General features: G+C 30.1%; 1 protein-coding gene across 1 annotated transcript in view; it reads right to left on the bottom strand.

Moving 5' to 3' along the window:
* Positions 1-18,731: 18,731 nt before the first annotated feature.
* The window catches only part of LOC119610337 (galactokinase-like), a 57,095-nt gene continuing 55,025 nt past the window's right edge, over positions 18,732-20,801 (bottom strand). The window contains exon 8 of the mRNA XM_037965500.1: positions 18,732-19,263. Coding sequence (XP_037821428.1) covers positions 18,967-19,263 — 297 coding nt within the window. The 3' untranslated portion in view covers positions 18,732-18,966. The remainder of the gene's footprint in view (positions 19,264-20,801) is intronic.

Below are 20,801 nucleotides of genomic sequence, written 5' to 3'. Positions count from 1 at the left end.
CCCATCTCCCTTTTATCAATTTTTTCTGCCTCTTACAGATATGAAGAACATTACTTATTAACCATATCTCATTTCTTGACTTTTTCCTATTTATTTGAACATCTATTCAAACAATAGTAAGTAGTTATGTTGGAAAATGTCCATCATTAATATAAATTTAATAAATTAATGTTTATTCTTTTGTTCGCAGTCACCAGGCTGTCAATCATTTTGATGTTGTCCATATGTTTAAATAGAGTTTCATATATAATTTTTTTTTCTTTTTTCAATCCCTGTTCTATCTCTCTCTTACTTGACAATTTATTTATGTTTTACAGTGTATGATTGTCATTTTTCTTGCTGTTTTTTTTTTTTTTTTTTTTTGTTGTTGTTGTGATGAAAACTACTCATACTCCTCAGGGAGATGTGTAAGTACACTGGAAAAAAAAAATAGTTTTGTAGGATTATAGAAAACATATCTTTATTAAGAAAATTTTCTAATCCTTATATTTATAAAATTTATCTAAAATTTTGGGTGGTATTTACTTGATTTTATTTATAAAGATGTCATGCTTTATATGGATGTAATATAATGGATTTTTTTTGAGTGTATAAAATAAACTAAACATGAATTTGTTTGTGTATATCCAACATTAAAAGTGAAGATAGTTTGTAGTAGTGGAGAAACATTACTTACATTCATATATCAAAAAATATTTTTTTAGACCCTGTATTCATAAAGATATTAATCGTTTATTTTAGGTTTATTGCACACATTTTCCATACAAAATTCCTGCAATAAATCATCAACAACTTTATTAAGTACTTATGAATATGAACATATATCTTTAAAGAGGGTTTAGTTTGTATTAACAAAAAATAATTAAATTTATAAATCACTTTCTCAATCGACATAAAGATGTCCGTCCGTCTATATAAATATTCTTCCGAAATGTTGAAACATTCCTCAAAATATCCTCTTCTGAAAATGGCATTTGCATTCTACATCGAAATCGTTAAAAACTTAAAAAGTGGAAATTCCTTAAAAGATCATATTGCAATCCGAAAGTTTCTTCATTTCTTTAGATTCAAAACAATTTGTTTTTTGCATTGCTCATCTCTAATCTAAGTATAAAGTTGATCAGAATTGCTTATCATTTTCTACAGCAGGATATTGTTATAGTACGAAGTAGTAGAACAAGTTTTGTCTGACAAAACTAATCAATATGTCAGATTGTACAATAGGAAGAACAAAAAGTACAAATTACTAACATTCGTTATATTTAAAAGTATCTAGATAAAACATTGAAAAAACAATAATAACTAGGAGGAGAGAAGAATGAAAATTTTTGCGAAAACCAACATGTATGTGTATAAGGAAAGTTCTGCTTTCATTTTAACTTCTTTTACGATCACTCGATTGTAATTGATCAAATGAAAATCTACTTCCAAATTAAATCGACTCAGAAAGCTATTCAGCTCCCTAAATATAACAATGTCTAATATAAGTGTGATCAACTAAGCAATCTCTTTACAATTAGTTTCTTTGGACGTACTTGAATGCAAATGGAAACTGCTGTTAGATTAAAGTTCGTTGAAGAACCGCAACTTAAGCCAACGAAAAGGGATTGCAGCTTAAGATTAGGGACATTTTCTAACGTAACAGCCTTTCAGTGTGGGACACACTACAGCCTAACTCTCTTTGTGAAGTTGTAGAAGCTAAAGGCACTGTCAAACTATCCATGTTGAGTCCCCAACAATTTTGGTCATCATATTGATAAGAAATTCCAAAAAAATAAGTAGAATTATCGCGATACCAAAACCAGAACTGTAAACAGTGCAGAGAGACTTTTACGGGACGATAGACATTCTATTACCAGTTACGAAAACTTTTAATGCTATTTTTCTTCCCAACAGTTATCGCCTTTTTCATTCAGATTTTATAGGTCTTGAAACCATCAAAAAGAATTCTTGTGAAGTAATGATACATAGTGATCAAGCTTTAATGATTTTCTGATTTATGCATATGATTTAAGTGCCACGCCCACCAATTTTTTACCCAAATGTTTACGTGTATATCAAAATAGTTCATGCAAAATATGAGGATTTTAGCTCCAATAGTATGCAGATATACAAAGTTTTGTATTTAATTCATATGGGAGGTACTATGCCCCCCCCCTCTATTACTAGTCCAGTAATTTTTTCGCAAATTTTTCATATAGATCTCAATGCTAATCGTGCATAATTTGAGGATTCTAGCTTTAAAGATTTCCCAGATATACGAATTTTTATGTTTAATTCATATGGGAGGTACCATGCCCACCTCTACGACTGGTCCAGTAACTTTTCCACAAATTGTTCATATAGATTTTAATGCTAACCGTGCGAAATTTTAAGATTATAGCTCTAATGATTTCTCTGATATACGAATTTTTGTAATTAATTAATATTGAAGGTGAAACGCCCCCTATGGCCAGTCCGACCATTTTTGTCTCAAATATACATATTGATACTTTAATGGCTCCGACAACATTTTAGAGTTCTAACTGTTATATTTTCTCAGCTATACAAATTTAGTATTTTCTTTATATCGAAGGTACCATGCCCACAAATATGTTCATATGGATGTCCAAGTTGTTCCTACAAAATGAGAAGATTCTGACCGTTACAGTTTCTGAAATATGTGGCTTTTAATACTTATATTTTCTTGGGCGTGGCACTTCTCTTACTTGAAATTTGGAAATTAAAAGTTGATAACCTATATGTTTTGATATTGGTCTACTAACTTCAATAGCTCAAAATAATTTTTGAATGTTTTTGATTGAATTCTGAGTTTGACAACAGTCTTGATGAGGTAAGTTGTTGGTGTTCAAACTCTATATCTAGTCTTGGCGATCACTGGCCATCAGTCTATTCTTAACGATCACTACTTCTGAACCGCACAAACAATATTTCACACGTTGAATGCAATGGAATGCATTCACCATAAGCTTCGTTGAGCATTCCAAAGCAAAAAGAACCAGTTAAAGAACCAAAAAGTACCAAAAAGTCCCCTATGTTGTCACTTTCTATGGGCTCCTGCATGTTTAATTTCACTTTTCTAGGGCTCCTACATACTTAATTTCACTTTTCCAGATTCCAATATTAAAGACAATTTAAAAAGTACCTCTGGAAGAACGAAAAAGTAGCAAAAAGTTCCCTATGTTGTCACTTACTCCGGGCTGTACATACTTAATTTCACTTTTCTACGTTCCAATATTATAGAAAATTCAAAAAGTATCTTTTGAAGAAAGAAAAAGTACCTAAAGGTCCACTTTTTATAGGTTCTCACTTACTCCAGACTCTACATGCCTAATTTCATGTTAATGGGTTCAATATTATAGAAATTTCAAAGAAGTACCTTTTGAATGAAACCATAAAGTCCCCTTTTATAGGTTCTCACTTACTCCTGATTTTATATGATCAATTACTCCGGACTCTACATTCTTAATTTCACTTTTCTAGGTTCAATATTATAGACATTTCAAAAGTACCTTTTTAAGAACGAAAAAGTACCAGAAAGTCCTCTCTTATAGGCATTACATGCTTAAGTTGATGTTTCTAGGTTCGATGGTACAAAAACTAAAAAAGTACCTTTTGAAGAACGAAAAAGTACCCTTTAATATGTTCTCACTTACTCCGAGCTCTACATGCTTCATGTTTCCAGACAATAAGAACACACAGCTTCATTCGTAATTGCTGGTTCATGCTGTGTTTTGTTTTATAAAGAAACAAACAAACTAAGTTGTGTTGTTGTTAAGTATTTTGTCTAGGCATGTACCAAAAGACTGACATTTTGATAAAATTTTCAGAGGTTGTCTCGGATTTTTATGAATCGACTTTGCTGATTCTTTTCGAAAGTATTTCTGACAAAATTGCGGAAGATATCTGGAGTCTTCAGAAAATTTATTTCAACAATCATAAAGACAGACAGACGGACAGCTTAATAGACTCCGCTATCTACAAGGACTCGGAATTTACCTACTTATATACTTTTTAGGGTCGGACAAACAGAATGACAAACTTATATGTTAATACCCTTCTCACGTAGGTGAAGTTCAAGTAGGAGTTTAATATTCGGCTGTACCGAATCTTGTAAACCCTTCACCATAGTGTGAAAAATCTATTTCAACTAACATACACACGGTCAGACAGATAGACGGACATGGATAAATCGACTCCGCTATCTATAAAAACTCGGAAAATATGTGCATATAAATTTACTTTATAAAGTTTGAAAATAATTTTGTAAAAGTTACCAACGGAATGACAAGCATGCATAATCCTTCTCACAAAGGTGAAGGGTACAAAAATACTCATGTTATCCGTTCTTCTTCTTCTCTTTGTTATCACTGCCAATTTAATTATCAATTTAGTTTTCTTTTCGCAATTATAAAAGTCGGTCGCACAATTGAAACGCTCGTCTTAATAAATAAATTTAATGAAATAAAAGTGTGTTAACCCATATAAATTTAATAAAATAATAATCCTTATAGTGCAATTTCATGAAAAATCAAAAAAAGTTAAAAAGAAATACCAGCAATAAATTCAAAAATTAAAAAAATAAATGTGCATTAAATAAAGCAAATTGTTTGTGGAATTTCTAAAGTTGTTATTGTTTTTAACGGTGTCTAGTTATTTTTATTTACATATGAAGATCACTTGCTTGTTGTTGTTATTTTGTTAAAATTTCTTAGTAAACAAATATGTAATAAAGGAATGAAAAAAAATTATTTCTCAGTGATAAAAGGAGAGTAATAATATGAGAGAGAGAAATGTTTTTTTGTTGTTTTTATTTATGTAAATGTTTTCAACATATATTTTGTTTATTTATTAATAAGTGTTGTCAATATGTAAATCAGTTTTATTTTAAACGGGTAATCGGTACGGTATTAAAATAAACTAATAAAATTTAAATATACATGATACGTCTTAAAGGTGAGTTTTCTTTTTAATTTGTATCCTTATATCAAAATGACTTAAATATAAAATTTACCAAAAAATATAGTAATTTTTTTTTTTTGTATATTAAAAAATAAATAAAGTTCAAATTATGGGACAAAAATATTAAATTCAATATTCTAGTAAAAAACTACTTAAAACGTATTTATTTAATCATCAAATCGCAAATGATCACTATAGACTAGACCATAGACTAGACTATAGACTAGACTATAGACTAGACTATAGACTAGACTATAGACTAGACTACAGACTAGACTATAGACTAGACTATAGACTAGACTATAGACTAGACTATAGACTAGACTATAGACTAGACTATAGACTAGACTATAGACTAGACTATAGACTAGACTATAGACTAGACTATAGACTAGACTATAGACTAGACTATATACTAGACTATAGACTAAACTATAGAATAAACAATAGACTAGACTAGAGACTAGACTATAGACTAGACTAGAGACTAGACTATAGACTAGACTATAGACTAGACTAGATAGACTAGACTATAGACTAGACTATAGACTAGACTATAGACTAGACTATAGACTAGACTATAGACTAGACTATAGACTAGACTATAGACTAGACTATAGACTAGACTATAGACTAGACTATAGACTAGACTATAGACTAGACTATAGACTAGACTATAGACTAGACTATAGACTAGACTATAGACTAGACTATAGACTAGACTATAGACTAGACTATAGACTAGACTATAGACTAGACTATAGACTAGACTATAGACTAGACTATAGACTACTATAGACTAGACTATAGACTAGACTATAGACTAGACTATAGACTAGACTATAGACTAGACTATAGACTTGACTATAGACTAGACTATAGACTAGACTACAGACTAGACTATAGACTAGACTATAGACTAGACTATAGACTAGACTATAGACTAGACTATAGACTAGACTATAGACTAGACTATAGACTAGACTATAGACTAGACTATAGACTAGACTATAGACTAGACTATAGACTTGATAGACTAGACTATAGACTAGACTATAGACTAGACTATAGACTAGACTATAGACTAGACTATATACTAGACTATAGACTAGACTATAGACTAGACTATAGACTAGACTATAGACTAGACTATAGACTAGACTATAGACTAGACTATAGACTAGACTATAGACTAGACTATAGACTAACTATAGACTAGACTATACTAACTATAGACTAACTATAGACTAGACTATAGACTAGACTATAGACTAGACTATAGACTAGACTATAGACTAGACTATAGACTAGACTATAGACTAGACTATAGACTAGACTATAGACTAGACTATAGACTAGACTATAGACTAGACTATAGACTAGATATAGCTAACTATAGACTAGACCTATAGACTAGACTATAGACTAGACTATAGACTAGACTATAGACTAGACTATAGACTAGACTATAGACTAGACTATAGACTATACTAATAGACTAGACTATAGACTGACTATAGACTAGACTATAGACTAGACTATAGACTAGACTATAGAACTAGACTATGACTAACTATAGACTAGACTATAATACCTGACAAGACTAGACTATAGACTGACTATAGACTAGACTATAGACTAGACTATAGACTAGACTTACAGACATAGACTAGACTATAGATAGACTATAGACTAGACTACAGACAGACTATAGACTAGACTAAGACTAGCTATAGACTAGACTATAGACAGACTATAGACTAAGACTATAGACTAGACTATAGACTACTAGACTAGACTAGACTAGACTATAGACTAGACTATAGACTAGACTATAGACTAGACTATAGACTAGACTATAGACTAGACTATAGACTAGACTATAGACTAGACTATAGACTAGACTATAGACTAGACTATAGACTAGACTATAGACTAGACTATAGACTAGACTATAGACTAGACTATAGACTAGACTATAGACTAGACTATAGACTAGACTATAGACTAGACTATAGACTAGACTATAGACTAGACTATAGACTAGACTATAGACTAGACTATAGACTAGACTATAGACTAGACTAGAGACTATAGACCTAGACTATAGACTAGACTATAGACTAGACTATAGACTAGACTATAGAACTAGACTATAGACTAGACTATAGACTAGACTATAGACTAGACATAGACTAGACTATAGACTAGACTATAGACTAGACTATAGACTAGACTATAGACCTAGACTATAGACTAGACTATAGACTAGACTAGACTAGACTAGACTATAGACTAGACTATAGACTAGACTATAGACTAGACTATAGACTAGACTATAGACTAGACTAGACTAGACTATAGACTAGACTATAGACTAGACTATAGACTAGACTATAGACTAGACTATAGACTAGACTATAGACTAGACTATAGACTAGACTATAGACTAGACTATAGACTAGACTATAGACTAGACTATAGACTAGACTATAGACTAGACTATAGACTAGACTATAGACTAGACTATAGACTAGACTATAGACTATAGACTAGACTATAGACTAGACTATAGACTAGACTATAGACTAGACTATAGACTAGGACTAGACTAGACTAGACTATAGACTAGACTATAAACTAGACTATAGACTAGACTATAGACTAGACTATAGACTAGACTATAGACTAGACTATAGACTAGACTATAGACTAGACTATAGACTAGACTATAGACTATACTATAGACGAGACTATAGACTAGACTATAGACTAGACTATAGACTAGACTATAGACTAGACTATAGACTAGACTATAGACTAGACTATAGACTAGACTATAGACTATACTAGACTAGACTATAGACTTGACTATAGACTAGACTATAGACTAGACTACAGACTAGACTATAGACTAGACTATAGACTAGACTATAGACTAGACTATAGACTAGACTATAGACTAGACTATAGACTAGACTATAGACTAGACTATAGACTAGACTATAGACTAGACTATAGACTAGACTATAGACTAGACTATAGACTAGACTATAGACTAGACTATAGACTAGACTATAGACTAGACTATAGACTAGACTATAGACTAGACTATAGACTAGACTATAGACTAGACTATAGACTAGACTATAGACTAGACTATAGACTAGACTATAGACTTGACTATAGACTAGACTATAGACTAGACTATAGACTAGACTATAGACTAGACTATAGACTAGACTATAGACTAGACTATAGACTAGACTATAGACTAGACTATAGACTAGACTATAGACTAGACTATAGACTAGACTATAGACTAGACTATAGACTAGACTAGACTATAGACAGACTATTAGACTAGACTAGACTAGACTATAGAACTAGACTATAGACTAGACTATAGACTAGACTATAGACTAGACTATAGACTAGACTATAGACTAGACTATAGACTAGACTATTAGACTAGACTATAGACTTAGACTATAGACTAGACTATAGACTAGACTAAGACTAGATATAGACTAGACTATAGACTAGACTATAGACTAGACTATAGACTAGACTATAGACTAGACTATAGACTAGACTATAGACTAGACTATAGCACTAGACTATAGACTGACTATAGACTAGATAAGACTAGATTTGACTAGACTATAGACTAGACTAAGACTAGACTATAGACTAGACTATAGACTAGACTATAGACTAGACTAGACTAGACTATAGATAGACTATAGACTAGGACTATAGACTAGACTATAGACTAGACTATAGACTTTCGGACTACTAGACTAGACTATAGACTAGACTATAGACTAGACTATAGACTAGACTATAGACTAGACTATAGACTAGACTATAGACTAGACTATAGACTAGACTATAGACTAGACTATAGAATAGCTAGACTATAGACTACTAGACTATAGACTAGACTATAGACTAGACTATAGACTAGACTATAGACTAGACTATAGACTAGACTATAGACTAGACTATAGACTAGACTATAGACTAGACCATAGACTAGACCATAGACTAGACTATAGACTAGACTATAGACTAGACTACAGACTAGACTATAGACTAGACTATAGACTAGACTATAGACTAGACTATAGACTAGACTATAGACTAGACTATAGACTAGACTATAGACTAGACTAGACTAGACTATAGACTAGACTATAGACTAGACTATAGACTAGACTATAGACTAGACTATAGACTAGACTATAGACTAGACTATAGACTAGACTATAGACTAGACTATAGACTAGACTAGACTAGACTATAGACTAGACTATAGACTAGACTATAGACTAGACTACTATAGACTAGACTATAGACTAGACTATAGACTAGACTATAGACTAGACTATAGACTAGACTATAGACTAGACTATAGACTAGACTATAGACTAGACTATAGACTAGACTATAGACTAGACTATAGACTAGACTATAGACTAGACTATAAGACTAGACTATAGACTAGACTATAGACTAGACTATAGACTAGACTATAGACTAGACTATAGACTAGACTATAGACTAGACTATAGACTAGACTATAGACTAGACTATAGACTAGACTATAGACTAGACTATAGACTAGACTATAGACTAGACTATAGACTAGACTATAGACTAGACTATAGACTAGACTATAGACTAGACTATAGACTAGACTATAGACTAGACTATAGACTAGACTATAGACTAGACTATAGACTAGACTATAGACTAGACTATAGACTAGACTATAGACTAGACTATAGACTAGACTATAGACTAGACTATAGACTAGACTATAGACTAGACTATAGACTAGACTATAGACTAGACTATAGACTAGACTATAGACTAGACTATAGACTAGACTATAGACTAGACTATAGACTAGACTATAGACTAGACTATAGACTAGACTATAGACTAGACTATAGACTAGAAGACTAGATAGACTAGACTATAGGACTAGACTATAGACTAGGACTATAGACTAGACTATAGACTAGACTATAGACTAGACTATAGACTAGACTATAGACTACTATATATATATATAGACCAGACTAAAGGAGCTCAGATAGCTATTTCTTCATTCTTACCAAAAATTTTTTTTTTTAATTTTTTAAAATTTGTTTTTAAAATTCTTTTAATTTTGTTTCAAAATGGGACCTTTTTTGCTAAAAAAAAAGCTTATATAATTTCCTTGAGGGGCTTTATAGTCCCATAATGGGATGCGAGTGGGATATCTATAAAAAAAAAAATTTAACTCAAGAAGTAATTGCAAAGCTCTTAATAGAAATGGTCTAAGCTTTCTTTTGAGTCAAAAAATACAACAAAAAAGTAAATTTTGAAAAAATATGGGAAAATTAAGGGTCAAATATTGAAAAAAAAATTGATTCTTAAGTTACAAAATATTTTTTTTGACAGATATGCCAGTCGCATCCCATTATGGGACTATAAATTCCTTCAAGGAAATTGTGTAAGCTTTTTTTCTAAACAAAAAAGGGCCCATTTGAAAAAAATAAAAAAAATATTTAAAATAAAATATTAAAAAATAAAAAAAAATTGGAAAGAATGACAAAATAGCTATCTGAATTCCTTTAGACAATTTTTACTAGGACCAATAGGTGAAAAGTTACGCGCATTTGAATAATACCCTGTATGACCAAAATGTTTAACTTTGACCCCACCCCCTCTAAGTCCAGCAGTTCTTGACCGATAGAGCTAAAAATTTGTGACTGACCTACTATCCCATTGTGCTAACTAACCTTGGTGCAAATTTCATCCCAATCGGAAGACATCGATTTTTAAAGTTGGGTCACTTGATACGAAATTCCACATATGTGTGTATCTTAATCAGTTAAAAAATCGTTAGTTAAAAAAGCGCAAAATTTCAATTCACACATTCATGTTCTTGATATGGCAAATAAATGCGAAAATAGGCATTTTTGGTACTTCGTCATTTTTTTATTTTAATTAAAATGTAGAGCCTGGAGTGAGTGAGAAACTATGAAAGTGGACGTTTTGGTATGTTTTCGTTTTTTAAACTGTACTTTTTTAATATTATTTTAATATTTAATATTTTTTATAATATTGAACCTAGAAACAGAATTTTTATGGACCAATTTTGCTGATAGCGTTTTTCTCGAAAGTATATCTGATAGAATTTTAAAAGATGCGGATCTCAATGATTTCTGGGGTCTTTTGAAAGTTGATTTCATAGTACACAGTGGTAGGCAGACAGACTGACAGACATGGCTAAATCGGGTCGGAAAATGATATTCATGAATGACAAACTTACATACATGTATGTATGCATATATGCATGTACCCTTCAAACAAAGGTGAAGGGTATAAAAATGGAAATTCCCATATTTGGTTTTGCAGTGTGTTTTAATTCAAATAAACATACATATGTGCACTAGAATAGCCCCAAAATAGAAGTGGCTGATGCTCCGCCAAAAATGAAAATTTAGTTTATTTTGAGATACAGTTTCTTAAAAACGTTTTCCTGACGTCTAATTATATGTTTCAGTTGCATCATTTTCAGTTGCAACATCAGCAACTTAGTTTTTCTTCATACAAACTTGTCCATCCTAATGTACATTAGAGTGTCCCGTGGACCAAAAAAGGCAGTTTCTCCGTACACTCTAATAAACACATACATGACAACACAGTCATATGTTTATATTTCTAAAACGGTAGTTACATTTGAACTTTTTGTTGTTGTTATTTTTACTGCTATTGTTGTCTTTTTATTTTACAGATTTGTATTGTAGTTGTTTTTTGCCAGAGTAGTGTAGTATTTGTACATACTGCTACAACTACTTTTTGGTTGAGTTAATAACTCATCATAATCACAAAATTTATCATCAAAATAGAAGAGAATCTTATGTTTTACAGCTAAATACACAAATACATACATATGTACATGGAAACACAGCATTACAATTGTCCCTTCAAACATTTAGAAGACAAAACTATTGCGCATCACCTCCGACGCCACGTCAGAAACACTTCTGGACGATTGTCAGACGAGGACGCACATTTTACAAAAACAAAATACATTGATTTCGAATTTTCGTCTTCTAGAAATATACTTTTAAGTTACTTCCGGATTATAGTTAGAAGAGTGCATCCATTTTGCTTAAACAAAAACCATGACTGTTGAATTTATTTCATCTGGAAGTATACGTTTTAGTGACTTCTGAATGAGAGTTGGGTGAGAACACACATTTTACAATAACAAAATACATTGTTTCCTAATTTGTATCTTCTTGATTTGTATGTTTATGTCACTTCTGGAAGACAGTTTGAAGAGTGTTCACATTAATGTTGTATTTTATTCATCTGGAAATGTGGATTGTAGTCACTTCTGTACGATTGTCAGACGAGAGCACACATTTTACAAAAACAAAATACATTGATTTCTAGTTTTCCGTCTGGAAGTATACTTTTAGGTTACTTCCGGATGATAGTAAGAAGAGTACAAAAACAAAAAATTATAAATACTCCATTTTTTAGCGTGAACGCGAAAAAATAAAAATAAATAATGCAGAAATTTTGCTAAGTTCAGTGATGTTTTGTGTTTTGTCCAGTCATGTTCAGTTTTAATTATTCATTGTAAAACTTAAATGAGTTATTGAATAATATTGATAATATTTATAGAAAAATAGTGTAATTAATATATTGTGAATCTTAAGTAATAAAAAAAACCTATTTGACAGTGTTATGTTAAAACATTTAAGAAGGTTTTGTTAATTGGTGAAGTTTATTAAATATATTCCAAAAAGTAATTATCTTCAAGGATTATATAAATAAAATTAAAAAGTAAGTTGTCATATTTTACATTAAAATACTATTTTAGGAATAAGTTAACAACTCTAAACGGCTTCCATTTTCATTATTTTTAAACGAAGTCTAATATGTTTAATTAAAAATGATTTTATATTAAATTTCGTCTCTCTATTAATTGGTTTAGGAGTTATAAGCATTTAAAGACTTTTTCAAGTTGTACGTTTCGGCTTTCATTTGATGAATATTGCATTTTTAACCTATTTAGATTTATTTGAGTTAAAACTTAACTTCCAATATTTTTTAAACTATTTGCGCGTTTAGGTCCTGTTTCTAGATTACGTATGATCACTATGAGCTAAAATTTTATTTGTATTTCATTATCGTAACAAAAAAAATGCATTAAAATTTTACTTAAGTATTTAAACGCTAGCTGGAATCATTATATTCAAATTAATACTACTGTTTTATACATAAATTATTTTTCGACTTCACTTGACACGAAATTGCCCATATAAGATATTTAATATTAAAATCAAATATTTTTAAAACCACCTTTTTTAAATACAATTTTATTAATTTTCATATAGCTTTGGATTTAATTATTCTAATTATAGGCCTTTACTAATATTTTTAAGTTTTTGAAAGTGTATAACTCCTTAATTAGAAGAGAGCAAACAAAAAATAGTATTGCAGTATTAGTGTCAAAAGCAATATCCCGTTTAGGGTCGTTAAGGTGTTTCTATCGTTAATGACTGTAAATAGTTTTAAAAATAATCCATGACTTAGTAATTTCAGATCTTTATAGACGGTTTAATTCCAAGTTATTTAAAAAATGTTCATGAAAGGTAATGTTTTTATTGATTCAAAACAATAAATAAATTTTTAATTATTTTATTTTTTTTTTTTAGAAAGCAGTAGCTAATATTGTACCCCCTATTAAAATACTTCTAACCGAATTAAAATATAAAAAAGGGATCTGGTAAGTCTGGTATGTCTTATTTCGGTTCCATTAAAAATGTCGATTATTTGCAGAAAATGTAAAAAATGGATCTGAACGTTTAAATTTCGGTGGGAAATGATCAATAGATCATAAGAGAATCGCATTTTTATTGCTTCCTAAAGTATAACAGGTAATTTCAATAAATACAAAAGTATGTACATATATTCAATATTAATTATAACATTATTTTTGTTTATTTCGTTGAAGGATTAATGCGTTCCAAAATATAACTCTTACAATTTGATGGATTGATCATAAAATTTATGAAGAACTACAAAAATATTTTAGAGTCCAACGTTTTACAATTTTTGGAAGTATACCAGTCAACAGTTGGAATATTAATACAGATTTCCTGAAAATTATCTTATTATAAGGTAATAATTCCAAATTTTTGATACATATGTACATTAGTACTCACTCTGTATGGAAAGCAAAAACGTGTTTTTGTTACCCCTCTCAAAATTTACCTTGCTTTGTTTTATGATAATTCCCAAAATATTTTAAGTCTAGCGATGACCGTTCGTGAGCTGGACCAAATTAAAAAAAAAGGTATTTTGGAATTATTTTTTTTTTTAATTTTTGTTTGTTTTTTTTTTAATTTTGTTTCGGTCTAATGTACATATATTACTTTTTGCGATTAGTTGTTAAATCTGTTATTTTTTCTACTATTTTTATTTCAATTATTTCAATAAAAACTATAAAATTTCATTTTATTTAGATTTATTTTTATAGATTTTATTTTGGTGAGTATACAAATAGAAGAAGAGAAAACTCATCTTCTAGAAGACGGGAATACTCATCTTCTAGAAGAAGAGAATACTCATCTTCTAGATGATGAGAAAACTCATCTTCTAGAAGATAAGATATGAACACTTCTAGATGATACTAAGTAGTCACTTCAAAAAGTGACTTCCTAGTTACATCTAGAAGAGTCTTTGGCAATACCTTACTTCCAAGAGTCATCTAGAAGTTTCTTCTGCGGGTCTTCCAGAAGAATATTCCACGTTACTCTTAGACGTTCCCCAGCTCGGCATCAGTTCTTCCCGACTGGTGACAAGAATTCTTATACTTCCGCAACATCGCTGGCGAGCTTTTAGCACGTTTGGAAGTTTCATACGGGTAACTTCCGCAATAGAAAATGTTTGTAGGGGTATAACAACAAAAACCAACTTAGATGATGAAAAAGAAAGCAGGAGCGTAACATTGACTCTAACAAAAAGGATTTCTGTGTTAATTTCTATATTCGAGTTTAGCTTGAAGTTTCTAGTTATGAAGTTATGTTTGTGATCTCTCTTGTTTTCACAATTCCATCACATGTCTCTGTATTCATAAAACTCTGTTTTTGATTATTTTTGCTGTTATTATTGTTAGCTTTCTGTGATGTACATCTATATATAAAAGAGTAGCGTTACTGACTGACTGATTCATCATCTTACACAATATTAGTAATACAAGAAAAATTTTAAATGCACCTGTATCTACTCTTAAAATAAGCAGATGGGTTTCTGGTACTTTTCTGAAACTCGTACTTTTAAGGGGTAAAAATGTGTAAAAAAGGTGATTTTGGTACCTTTTTTGGCCACTTATAACTTTTGGACTAATTAACATAATAAAATTTTTATAAATATTTTGGATACATCTCCCAAAATTATGAGACACCTGTTTCATACTTTTTTAAAATTCAGTCGTTTTTGGGTGTAAAAGGGAGAAATGGTACTTTTTTTAGCACATTAAGACAACTTTTTCGTTTTATTGAATTATTCCTATTAAATTACGGACTAACTCTGTAATATTTATTGTAATAAAATTTTTGCTATTTCACTGGGAAAAAAAGTACCAAAAAGGGGAAAAACGGGAAATTTAATTTTATTCAAACTCATTGAGCCAATTTCTATAAAATTTGAAAAAGTAGTTCATTTACTCACACAAAATAAGCTGTTGGTATATTATTTTGTAATTCGAGTACTAAGTTCTATATAGGAGTCGAGTAAATTGTTTGGTACTTTTTGAAAGCACTATTTTTCTGGAACAAATGAATGCAGATTTGAATCGTTTGAGTTTTATCTGTGATATATTGATTTAAATACGAAACATTTATTAAACTTAATTCTCGAAAAAGTATATTTCTAAGCGAAAAGGGGAAAAAATTGTATTCTTTATTAGTACTTTCCACTTAGGTAAATTTTATTCCACTTTTGGTACTTATTCTTTCTTCAAATGATACTCTTTTTATGTTCTTAATATGAATTCAAAACACATGATTATTAAACATACACGGTCCTCATTGAATAGGATTCTTTAAGAGAGAACTTTTTAGTACTTTTTATCTCATAAATGGTACTTTTTAATTTTCTAAAATATTCAACCTAGGAACATTAATTTTAACATACATGGTCTTGACTGAATAATATTCTGTAAGTGGGAACTATTTGGTACTTTTCTATTCTTGAAATGGTACCTTTTATATTTTTATAATGGTTAACCGGAACACACGGTAGTTATTAAATGAGAATTTATTGAGAGAGATTTATTTACTTTTTCGTTTTTCCGATGGTACTTTTTTGTTTTTTTTACGATATTGAACATAGATATTGAAAATAAAATTTAAAATGTAGTCACCTTGGTGAATGAGAATCTACTGAAAGGGACTTTTGGTACTTTTTCATTCATTAAAATTATATTTTTTGAATTGTATATATTATTGAACAAGGAAACATACAATTTTTGATTAAATGATAATCTATTAGAGGTATTTTACAGTACTTTTTTTCAAATAGTACTTTCGAAATTTTCTATAATGTGGAAGCTAAATGAATGAGACTAAAAATACAAGCTTCTTACTGAATGCGAATTTAATGACGTGATATTGAACGCATAAAACTGAAACATTAAAAAAATGTTTAATCAATTTTAATTTTTTATAAAAGTAAACAAAATTTTGTATGTATTTAATTTAAATTAGGGTAGCGAAGCACCCAGGATATGCTAGTTCATACATATGTATGTGTGTGTGAATTTATATGTATGAAAGTGTTATAATTTTCCTATGGCTGTTGTTGTTATTGTATTCATTTCTGTTTCCTGTTGATATTAAACACTTTCTCATTTTATTTTTTTGCTATGTTTCTGTTGTAGTTGTTATTATTGCTGCTGCTGTCATTACTCGCTGATGTTGTTTTATTGTTTACATGAAATGTACAATATTTCATAGTTTCTGTCTAAATATTTTTTATTTCTCTCTATTTTTTTTTTCTGTCTCCCACTCTCTATATTTGTGATAAACTGAAGTTTTCAGACTGGAGACAGTTGATTGTGGTGATATATATATTTTTTTTGTGATATTTTTGTTGTTGTTTTTAGAATAACAAATATCCTGGCTCATATGTAGTATTGTTTTGTTTTGTTTATACACAGCTGCAGCTACATACATTTGATTGTTGCTGTCAATTTTATGTTTTGTTAGAATTTTTACTTATTTTTTTTTTTTTTTGGTATTTTATGTGAATTAGTTTCTTTTTCACTTTTTATTTAGCTTTTTTCATGATATTGTCCAGTTTTAATCCTTAATGTAATCAAAGATGATTTTTTAGTTATATTTTTTTTTATTTGTACCATGTATTGTTCATAAATCAGTATATATTTTGGACATTTTATTTTTTAGCTGTATAGTTTTAGTATAACATATATTTTAATCTGCTTAATAAAATATTTGTGTATGTAGGAAAATAATGTTACTTATTGTTTGTGTATTTTATTTACAGCTTATATTAAATCTAACAATAATTTATAGAATTATATGAACATCAATAAACTGGTAAATATGTACCGGATTAAACTGTAAAAATAGCAATCTACTTTTATGGATAGATGTACGTTTTGAAGCTATAATACTGTCTCTAACAAAAAAATTATAAAAAAATATTGCATATGTTTAGGCTTAACAGCAAATATTTATATTACAGAGTTGCTGGACTGAAGATTTTTATATGAAATTGAAGTAATTGATAAAAGTAACTTAAAAATTTATGTTTGGGGACAGTTTGATAGTTTAGTCTCCCTTACAGGGATAATTTTGGAGAAAATTCTCACATAACAACAGGAATTACCGTTCAATGTTCCAAAGCTCAGTTAACTAAACGAAGTTCGTAGAAATTTCTTTAGTTCAAAAAATTTTCCACAAAACTTTGTTGGTAATTTTCTGAAGGATCAACATCTGATTTTTAGACATTTATACATATGTACAAAGTTAATGTTTCTTAGACAAATACAAAACAAATGTTTTAAGAGTGAACAAATATCTTAACAAATTTATAAACATTTTTTCTTTCAAAACAAGTAGGAAAGTATAGTCGGACATGGCCGACTATATGATACCCTACACCATGGGTATATCTTGAAAATGATTTATTTAAGCAATTTATTCATAAAAAACTAAATTTTTTAAAAGAGGCTTAATATGAGAGTTAGGGTCAAATATAGGCCGATCGTATGGTCCAAATTTTATCAAAATATCTTGAAAATTGTGGCCTGTAGCTTGCGCACAAAGTTTAAATGGACAGCCAGCAAACCGGACAGACGGACAGACGGACAGACGGACGGACGGACGTACATGTCTTAATCGACTCAGAAAGTCATTCTGAGTCGATCGGTTTACTTTAAGGTGGGTATAGGACCAATATTTGTATGTGTTACAAACATCAGCACAAATGTATAATACCCTCCCCAATATAGTCGTGTAGGGTATAAAAAGGATCAATCTCCCGTCATGTCAATATTTGCGTATGTGCAATAATTAATTCATACATTAATAAAACAATCATACGCCACTATGTTTTCATATACATAAAACAATTTTTCTTTTATGCGTATGAGGAATTTCCAATTTAATAAAAATATTAATCATACTCACAACACACTACCAACAACAAAGAAAAATAAAAAAAAATACATTTTTTAAATGTTTTATTTTTTTACTTTTCAAATGACAATTTTAAACTAATACACAAATAATTACATTTAGACCATTTACATACTAACTTAAATGCATAGAAATAAATTTACTCTTCAAAAAAAAAAAAAAACATTTTACTTAAACCATTCAATTTTATATATTAATTTTTTCAACCACTTTTAACTGCGTGTGCTGGTTGGTGGTGGCCCATCACAGTTGCTACTTTTATTTACAATTGTATTTTTCTAGCTCCTTGACTTGGTGTGCAAATATAAAATTCAATACCATCAGCAGCAGTTTTATTGAATTTCTTAATGAAATTCTCACGCATTGTGGCAACAACATTATCAACAGCATTGCGTTGCAATAGTGTTACAGTACAGCCACCAAAGCCACCGCCAGTCATACGTGATCCCAAAACACCAGAACAATTAATGGCCGCATCGACAAGAACATCCAGTTCTATGCATGATACTTGAAAATCATCACGTAGTGACACATGTGACTTTGTCATTAGTTCACCCATCTGTGAAGAGAAGAAGAAAAAAAAAAAACATAAAAAGGAATATAAAAAAAAGCAAACCAAACTATTAAATTGCGAATAAGGGAATATGTGCAGTAATATGAAAATAGAGAAATTTTTTTAAAGGTTATTTTTTGCAAATGAACATAAAGACTAGTGACTCCAAGTATTGGTCAAACAATAGAATTGTGGGAGTGAATACAAACAATAACAGGAAGATGATGAAAAATATTTGAGGAAAATAGACAAAAGGCGAAGCGCTTTCGTACTACATTATAGAATAGACTACAGTACCATCTATGGCCCAGACTATAAAAAAGTCTATATTCTAGATTATAAAATAGTCTATAGTCCAGACTATAGAATAGTCTATAGTCCAGACTATAGAATAGTCTATAGTCTAAACCATAGAATCGTATATAGTCTAGACCATTGAATCGTCTATAGTCCAGACTATAGAATAGTTTATAGTCCAGACTATAGAATAGTCTATAGTTTAGACTATAGAATAGTCTATAGTCCGGACTATCGAATAGTCTATAGTCAGAAAATAAAATAGTCTCAAGTCCAGACTGTAGAATAGTATACAGTTCAGACTATAGAACAGTTTATAGTTTAGACTAAAGAATAGTATCTTGTCCAGACTATAGAATAGTCTATAGTCCAGACTATAGAATAGTCTATAGTCCAGACTATAGAATAGTCTATAGTCCAGACTATAGAATAGTCTATAGTCCAGACTATATAGAATAGTCTATAGTCCAGACTATAGAATAGTCTATAGTCCAGACTATATAGAATAGTCTATAGTCCAGACTATAGAATAGTCTATAGTCCAGACTATAGAATAGTCTATAGTCCAGAAGTCCAGACTATAGAATAGTCTATAGTCCAGACTATAGAATAGTTTATAGTACAGACTATCGAATAGTCTATAGTCCGGACTATAGAATAGTCTATAGTCCAGACTATAGAATAGTCTATAGTCCAGACTATAGAATAGTCTATAGTCCAGACTATAGAATAGTCTATAGTCCAGACTATAGAATAGTCTATAGTCCAGACTATAGAATAATCTATAGTCCAGACTATAGAATAATCTATAGTCCAGACTATAGAATAGTCTATAGTTCAGACTATAGAATAGTCTATAGTCCAGACTATAGAATATACTATAATCCAGACCTTAGAATAGTACATACTAGAAAATAGTCTATAGTCCAGTCTATTGTTCAGAATATAGAATAGTCCAGACCTTACAATAGACCATACTCCAGACTATAGTATAGTGTATAGTACAGACTCTAGAATAGTCTATAGTTCAGACTCTAGAATAGTCTATAGTTCAGACTATGGAATTTTCTACTGTCCAGTCTATGGAATTGTTTATAGTCCAGACTATAGAATAGTCTATAGTCCAGACTATAGAATTGTATATAGTGCAGACTATAGAATGGTCTATAATCCACACTATAGAAAAGTCTATAGTCCACACTATAGAATAGTCTATAGTCCAGACTATAGAATAGTCTATAGTCCAG

Source organism: Lucilia sericata, unplaced genomic scaffold (assembly GCF_015586225.1).
Source record: "Lucilia sericata isolate MDLA Ls3-8-SP2 unplaced genomic scaffold, ASM1558622v1 Contig001160F_arrow, whole genome shotgun sequence".
NCBI lineage: Eukaryota > Metazoa > Arthropoda > Insecta > Diptera > Calliphoridae > Lucilia > Lucilia sericata.
The sequence above is the reverse complement of the archived record's forward strand: the minus strand, read 5'-3'. Positions and strand labels throughout refer to the sequence as shown.